This window comes from Arachis ipaensis, chromosome B09 (genome assembly GCF_000816755.2).
Source record: "Arachis ipaensis cultivar K30076 chromosome B09, Araip1.1, whole genome shotgun sequence".
Classification (NCBI taxonomy): Eukaryota; Viridiplantae; Streptophyta; class Magnoliopsida; order Fabales; family Fabaceae; genus Arachis; species Arachis ipaensis.
Window position 1 is genome coordinate 22,310,239 of NC_029793.2, and position 9,208 is coordinate 22,319,446.

The 9,208-nt window shown below is 32.9% G+C and overlaps 1 protein-coding gene across 1 annotated transcript; it reads right to left on the minus strand.

Annotated features, from left to right (window-relative positions):
* LOC107619334 (calvin cycle protein CP12-1, chloroplastic) lies at positions 2,011-2,741 on the minus strand. Its single transcript, XM_016321589.2, has one exon. It carries the CDS (start codon positions 2,615-2,617, stop codon positions 2,219-2,221), a length of 399 nt encoding a protein of 132 aa, XP_016177075.1. The 5' UTR covers positions 2,618-2,741; the 3' UTR covers positions 2,011-2,218.

Below are 9,208 nucleotides of genomic sequence, written 5' to 3' on the forward strand. Positions count from 1 at the left end.
CAATTCTGTTGCATTAGAGAAACTAATTGAGACTTAAGCTCAAAGTTGTTTGCTCCAATGGCAGGAATTGAGATGCTTCTTCCATGGAAGTTAGAAGAGGTGCAATAAAGTCACCAAGCATCTTCTTTGCATCTCCACCATTGTTATTAGGTTCGGCCATGTCTCCTTCTTTTTCAAAAATTTCTGTCAGGTCCTCTCCAGAGGGTTGTGCCTTAGCTTCCCTTAGCTTCCTCTTCAGAGTCCTTTCAGGTTCAGGATCAGCTTCAACAAGAATGTTCTTATCCTTGTTCCTGCTCATATGAAAAAGAAGAAAACAGAAAAAAGAGGAATCCTCTATGTCACAGTATAGAGATTCCTTTATGTGAATAGAAGAAGAGAAGAATAGAAGAAGGAGAAAATAAGAATTTGAACACAGAGGAGAATAGTGGGTTCGAATTTTGAGTGGAAGAGGAATGTTAGTAGATAAATAAATAAATAGAAGGAGATGAGAGAGGGGGAGAGAATTCGAATTTAATTTAAAATAAAAGGAAAATATTTTTGTTTTCATTTTAATATGTAGTTAGAATTCGAAAATAAAAAGAGAAATAAAATAAAATTTGAAAAAGATAAGAGATAGTAACTAATTTATTTAGTTTTCAAATTTTAGAGAAAAGATATGATTGAAATAGAAAACTTTTAAAATCGATTGGGTAATATGACTAATCGATTGAATAAGAAAAACCCCACATGTCGTGGAAAATTCAATCGATTGTGTATCAATTCTAATCGATTGAAGTTTAAGAAACCTGAATTTCAATCGATTGGTTTGTGCATCTAATCGATTGAATTTCTAACAAACACGATTTTCCCAATCCAATATATATGTAACGGATCAAAATATTTATTACGATTAATGGAAGATCTAATTTGTTATTGTTTTAGTTTTTTATTATTAATAAACATGATAGATGAATGATAAAATAATAATTAATAAAATAAAAAATATATTTTATAATTAAATAATATATAAAAAATTAATTTATAATTAAAATTAAATAAAGACTATTTAACAGTTATTAAAAAACTTAAAAAATATATTTTTGTCATAGAACAATTTAATGATCCAAACGTTATGGACCATCTAATCTAATGACTTGTAAATACAGATGAGACCAGTAATATAAAAATTGAAAAAGGAGAGAATAAAGTTGAATAGAATAAAAATTGGCTCCTTATCGCCCTACTGCCAACCTTACCTCCAGTCTCTTAAAGCCTTCGTAACTATACTCCCTACGTTATGAATATCATTATCATCCTTTCATCCCATCTTGATCATCACGCTTACCTTTCCTTCATACGCTACAAAAATAGAATTAAAGTTTATTTTAGATGTGAAGGATAAAATGTTTATTACATTTAACTTTTTTTTTTCTTTCAAATGACTTACAAGTGCTTTATTTTATTTTGGACGTTTTCTTTCAAATGACTTACAAGTGCTTTATTTTATTTTGGACGTTTGCCTAATTTATTCGGAACTAAAAATAAAATGAAAGAGAAACTTAGTCTTTTTCACAAAAATAATGATAACTTTTCTTTAAAATTTTTAACACATTAAAACGATTAATAATTTAAAGAATAAATGACAATTTGTATCTAAAAAGATGAAAACGCTGATATATATATTTACATTAAATCGAAATTAAATTTATATTAATGTAAAATATTTTTCGTGTACAAAAGTACTTTATCTTTAGAGGATTAGAGTACCACGTAAGATACTTTTATCACACGAAAGACATTTTGTGTGAATACAAATTTAGTTTCAATTTGATATGAGTACATATGTCAATATTTTAATCTCTAATGGATACAAATAATCATTTATTTATAATTTAAAACTTTTTAATTAATGAAAATATTCATGCAGTCAAACAAAAAAAAGCTCATGATTTAATTTCAGTCACCCACCATGTTGTCACTTGTCAGTCATGTCCTAAATCTACCGCAAATTAGTAAACCCCACAAATGATAGATGAGAACAACTTAGCTAGGTTATATGCTATATGGAATAATCTCATCGTTTATCATGCTTCAATACAAACAATTAATTAAGAGTAGATGGTATCTGTTCAACTCATGCGTGTAACAGAAACTTAAAAACAATTACATAAAAATATTGATATAATTCTTTATTTATATCTTGAGCCTAACGGACTCGGAAATGAAACCGCCCTCATCATCAGTTATCATAGGTGCGGCACTCATCAGTCTCTGGGTTATCCTTGCAGTAGTTCTCAAGCGGGTCCGATTCTTTCTTCTTGTCCCTCGCATGGCTCGCCGCGGCGCTCAGCTCCTCTACCTCATCCCAAGCCGCCGCACACTCGTTGCTTGCCGGGTTATCAGTGCATGCTTCCTCGGCATCCTTTATGCTCTTCTCTACCTTCTCCGATATCTTATCCGGGGCCGCATGAAGCGGTCGGACCGAAGATGGCCTGCCCGATCCGGTTAAACAGGGCCACCTTTGGTTGAGCCTGAATACAGGTGAGAACTTGATAGTTTGAGCCTTTTGAGGGATCTCTACTCCCTTGGCAATTACTCTAGCAGGACTTGAGAGGGTTACAGTAGAAATTGTCGCCATTTTTTCTCTGGTTTCTTTTGTTCTTCTTTCTTGTTATTTGTTGAGATATTTAAGTAGCGCCTATTAAGGGTTTTTGGTCGTTACAAAGGAAGATGAGGTTTAATGAGCGAAATAGGGTGTAAGGGGATTAATATATAAGTGAGGATGCTGAGGATTCGTGAACACATGTTTCTTATCCAGTTTGATCTAATTGTTACCTTCCACGCCAAGTACACGTTAGATTTTTTTTTCATTTTCTTTTATGATGAGAAAGATATTTTTTCTTGGGAAAACAAATGATATTTCTAGATCTTTGTTTTTACATGATATTTAATTTGTATGCGAGTTGCAACTTGAATTTGGCTATCTAACAAGAATAATGGTATATGATTACATGATCTTTTGGATAGTCACAAAAAAAATCTTGATATTTTTTTGCTCTTTTATAATAGTGTTTGTTCGGACGTGAAAATATCAAACTTTTATATGGGGGTTAGCTAGCCATATGGTCTAATATTTGCCGTAAAATAATGTAGACAAATTGTTAGGAAACGTAATCTCTCCCTATCACTTATTTGTTAGTTCAACATGTGTGAAATATTGACTAAATTTGCCAAAGAATTTCGGCTTTACTGGGAAGGAATCCCAATTACTATTAGGACTACCAAAAATTAGATTATATGTTCACTATGAAATTCTTGGTCTAAAGGCAGGAGTGTTCAATTGAAATAGTATCAGAACACTTTTTTACATAGCAAATTGACAAATATTATATACCAGTTGGCCGATCGGAATTTGCCAAGAAGTCAGCCAATGATTGTCTGTTTGGTTTTAAAAAAAATTAAAATACAAAATTTGATTTTTAATAAATTAGTTTCTATAAAAGAAACGGGTATGGCTTCATTTTGATTTAATTTGTTCTTGAAAAAATTAGTTTTTATCTAAAATAATTTATTACAATTTTAGTTCAATTTAGTTAAATGAATGTGGTGTGAAGTGTAGAATTTTGCACTGGAGAGTGATGAAGTCAATAGCTTCTAACATTTGAAAACCCAAATAGGGATCCAATTGGTGGAGAATCATATTTCTCAAAACAGAGCATCATGGAGAATCGGTTCTCTAGGCTAGAGATACGATTTGCTTCACCATAGAATGCAGAAAACACTGATATTTCAAGTAGAATTGGTACTCTAATGCTTTAGGATCATTCTCTAAGTGTCAAATTAATGTAGTACCCATGAAACCTTAGTGATGTCATAGCAGTACTACCAAAGTAAGGATGAGAGTGCATTATGGAGGATTTTTTATATCATTTGAGATTAAAGAGCTAGAGCCAAACTAAGATATTCATCTTATAACGTGGTATCTTGAAGTCTTTTGTAATTCACGAATTGTTCTCTTAAGTTATAACTGAAATACTTTGGAAATCATGTTATGTACTTCTTGTTCAAGGGCTAATGGTTAAGGATTTAAGGAAAAAGACTGCCAACTATGTCAAGAATTGTCTATAGTGACTTGATTAGTATGATAAGTACTCTTGATGCCAAAGAAGGCCATCCAAGATGGAAACATGATTTATGGACATGGTAGTATGGCAAAGTGTCCTAAGAAAAGGTTTTTCCAATATTAGACACAAAGCCTCATATCTTATGAAGGCTCTTGATGGCAAGTGTATGAATGTCAAGGCCAAGTGTCTCATGAGATTAAGGTTTTCCGTCTCCATTATGGGGCTTTACACCTATTATTTTTTATGATGATTAAGATGATGCCATGAGCCTAAGTATGATGATGATTATGCTAACTCTAATAATTTAACAAGGATGTACGCTCTTTTTGTCAATGAAGAGTATTTCTTGTACTGTGTGGTGGAATGATACTCAATTCGATTTTGAATTCGGTTCTGAAACTTTATAGAGGCTCGTGGACTTAATTACAAATCGGCTCATGCTGCTCGCCAGGAAACTTGGATGCCGGTGGCTGAGTAGCTTGACTTGGCAAGGATGGTACCTATCAGTTATGGTGATTCATTCCATGACATACATACGCTTGGTATCTGTTTGTGATTGCCTAAGGTGTGCCTTAGAAATTGAATGATGGATGATTTCAAGTTTATGTTTATTTCTCTCAAGTTCAGTATGTAAGTTCAAAGTGTGAGAAACTAAGAAGAAATTAGAAAAGTTGAGTCTAGAATTGAGTCCTAGATTGATCTGAAGGTTTCAGAATGACCTAGAGAATGAGGGATTGAATCTATGACATCCTTATTGTATTTTGTAACACTTACGACACAGAGCTTTACGCATAGGACGTAAATTAGAGGTGGCGAGACAGTACGATCTCTAAAATAAAAATATGTATGTAATATAGTTGAAAGAAATTGTAACTAGAAACCTTGAAAAAAGAAGTTGAACAAAACACCAAACAGAAAAGTGCATCACTCAAGACCGGGTCAACGCAGAAAGGTAGATAAGATCGAACGGAAAATGATAATATACAAATAAGATTAGAGTTCCAAAGATATAATTAACAAGCTCCAGGCTCGATCTGCGAAGCAAAGGCCGACCAAAGTATAGATATACATATATGTAACCCAAAATAAACTCAAATATAAACACCTGTTTCTCCCGGTCAACCTCTAAGAGGGACAAAACATAATATATACAAGATGGAAAATCTATGTACATATATAAACATAAACAGAATACAAACACTGAGTCCTAAGATAGTTCTTCACTTCCAAGAGTCTCCAGAATGCTTAGTGTGATGCCTCGCATTCTGCATCTGAAAACAACAATATATATATAGAATGAGAACCAGAGGTTCTCAATATGGTAAATGTGCCAATTTAGGTAATATATAAGGTCTCGGAAAAGCCAGAGGCAATTTTAGAACTCCGACACTCAAATTTAAACTTAATGAAAGATACTAAACCATAAATTAGGGTGGTTGTCTAAAGTATTTAGGTCCTAAATCCATCTTTAACCAAACACCCCTCCTTCTGTCTCCTTTTAACCTTCCAATTCACCGGTGGAACAACCCTCGTCACGCCTCCACCACACGAGGGATCTCTCAGTTGCACACACAAACAAAACATACAAGGAAAGCACAAGTATGGACAGCAGGTACAACGTTTGGGGTAAGTCCCAAAATTAACCCTAACGTTTTAATCGTCCTATTTAAGTTCTTAACGTTTTAAAATTGACTCAATGTTGTCTTGCCGTTAGGGATCTGTTAACAGAATTGACGGCAAGACAAAATTGAGACGATTTTGAAACGTTAGGGACTTAAATAGGACAAAAACGTTGTGGACAAAAATAATACATAGAAATAAATTTTGATTTTATCTTCAATAATATCAATTTTTTACTGTACATAGTATTCAATTATTTTTTAATCACATCTATGTAAATTACACTTAATCACATTACTTTCATTCTAAATAAAATTTATTTTTTTTATAATTTTACACTTAAAGTAATATAATTTTTTTATAAATAAATAAAATTTACACTTTCATTCTAAATAAATTAATTTTTTTTTATAATTTTATACTTTCATTCTAATCACATTACATTATTTATTTAGAATGAAAGTGTAAAATATAGAAAAAAATTATAAGTAATGTGATTAAGTAATGAAAGTAAAATTACATTATTTAGAATGAAAGTGTAAAATATAGAAAAAAATTATAAGTAATGTGATTAAGTAATGAAAGTAAAATTACATTATTTAGAATGAAAGTGTAAAATATAGAAAAAAATTATAAGTAATGTGATTAAGTAATGAAAGTAAAATTACATTATTTAGAATGAAAGTGTAAAATATAGAAAAAAATTATAAGTAATGTGATTAAGTAATGAAAGTAAAATTACATTATTTAGAATGAAAGTGTAAAATTTATTTATTTATAAAAAATTACATTACTTTAAGAGTAAAATTATAAAAAAAATTAATTTATTTAGAATGAAAGTGACGTGATTAACTATAATTTACTTAGATGTGATTAAAAAATAATTGAATACTATGTACAGTAAAAAATTGATATTATTAAAGGATAAAATTAAAATTTATTTCTATGTATTGTTTTTGTCCCTAACGTTTTCGTCCTATTTAAGTCCCTAACGTTTCAAAATCGTCTCAATTTTATCTCGCCGCTAATTCTGTTAACGGATCATTAACGGCAAGATAACATTGAGTCACTTTTAAAACGTTAGAGATTTAAATAGGACGATTGAAACGTTAGAGACAATTTTGGGATTTACCCCATACGTTGGGGACAAAAACGATACTTTACTCAATGTACTAAACTATAAATTAGAATGATTGTCTAAGGTATTTAGGTCCTAAATCCATCTTTAACCCAACACCCCTCCTTCTGTCTCCTTCTAACCTTCCAATTCACCGGTGGAACAACCCTCGTCACGCTTCCACCACACGAAGGGATCTCTCGGTTGCACACACAAACAAAGCATACAAGGAAAGCACAATTATGGACAGCAAGTACAACATATAGGACAAGTAGTAGTTAATTATAGATAAGCAATTAGGCAAACCAATACAAATGCATACTCAAGCAAATCATACAAATGCACATGACGCATGTCTGTCCTATGGCTGATGATATCATCTGTCGGTTATATAGCCAAATCTGACATGTCCTAGTAGCTAACCTTGGACAGAAACACCAATTGCCGAGCAAGTGGGTCTGAGCCACAACCCCCTAGCTACTACTCGCTAAACCCAGAGCAAGTGAAATAAACCACTACTGTTGCTACTACCCAGACAGGTGTTTAAAGACTCAACCTGGAGCAAGTGGAATAATCCACTACTGTTGCTACTACCCAGGCGTCACAATCACCGACCTAGAGCAAGCGGGATGAACCACAATCCTTGCTACTATCCAGGTATCTCAATCATTGATCCTGAGCAAGCAGGACAAACCACAATCCTTCCTACTGCCTAGGTATCTTATCCAAAAATTCATTCTCAACATCATTTCAATTCATCATTCATAACATTTCCGCACTTCCCCAAACAATACACATTAACTCAATCACTAATCATAATTCATCAATACTTCATTATTCTCAATTAATCAACATCATTTTAGTTCTCATTCACATCATAATCAGCACGTCCACACTTTTCTAATTAGAACTACATCCTCCGTAACCCCATTCTCTGCCACTTAACATCCCCTATAGGTTCACTCTTTAATTCAGGCTTAAAAACTAGATATCGGATCATAGAGGATAGTTACAGAGGTTTGAAAAGTTAGAAGATTAGATAAACTTTGAAGAAAATCACATTTCTTCCAAACAAGGGTTCTGCATACGCGAGACTATGTTTGCGTACGCGTGAGTGTGAAAAATGGCATCTCTCATACGCAACCCCTGGTCCGCGTACACAAGTCATGAAAACAACAATACTTTTTCGCGTCGCGTGTAAGTTCTCGCGTACACAAGCTTCAAAAACTGGGATTTCTGCGTACGCAAACCTTGTTCCATGTACACGGGACACCTGGACAGTGCCCAATTCTTGCGTCGCATGCAGGTTCTCGCGTCCGCAAGCCTCCCTTTTTCATCAAAATGGCTAAGTTGCAGAAAAATCATATTTTTGCACCAAATTTCAAACATGCATAACTTTTTTGCTTTAAATGATTTTTCATCCATTCTTCAAACGACATAAACTTCACGGACCCAATTTTCATTTGAAATAAGTTTGACAAAAAATTTAAGGGTCCGAAAGCCGAGTTATGGTTCACCAAAGTTGGTTAAAAATAAAGTTTTTTCCAAAAACACCACAACCCCTATGCTTTCCAAACTCTAAATCCTATAGCATAAGTTTATAACCAAAACAACCACACGATCATAATTCACCTGTTTTCCAATCATTTCTCATTTCCATACCTATAATCTCATCAATATACTCAACAATTTTCAATCCAAATTACAAACATTATTCATCATTTTCATCATCATAAGTTACTATCATCATCAACCACCACAATCATCAACAATTCTCATAAACCCTCATTAATATCAATACTTAACACACCTTTATCACAAACTCAAATTTACACAAAACTTACTAAAACCTTAGCACTTTCATTTAATTCAACTTAACCTATGGTCAACTAGCCTAAGTTTTCACGCAACATTATATATTATTTACGAGAAACCAAAGTCATATCTTGGCCGATTCCTCCCTAAGCCAAAAACACCCCAAAGTCTCTTTTTCGCAAGCCTCAACATCTCCGGAACCAACTCAACAAGCTTCAACTCGCCATAACTTTGTTCCAATTCATCAATATGACTTCAATTTCACATGAGTTCAATCTAACACCACACAATTTCATATGTGGCCATAATTTAAATTTCTAATCCTCATAAAAATCAAAGATTGACAAGGGTTAGGGTTTTCTTACTGTTACCCACGGGTCAAATGGACAAAACCCAATGATTATCCGCTACTAGAGTTCACCTAAACCATCAAAATCATTCAATTCTTCAATACCCAAAATCCCAAATTTTCAAAAATGAAATGAGAAGATCTGGGTGAGAAAACTCAATTTTCTTACCAAATTGTTTAGTGAATTTTGTAAAGGATTCCGAG

What these genes read in the sequence shown, in the direction of transcription:
- LOC107619334 (XM_016321589.2), bottom strand. Translation starts at nt 2,617, where the DNA reads ATGGCGACAATTTCTACTGTAACCCTCTCAAGTCCTGCTAGAGTAATT.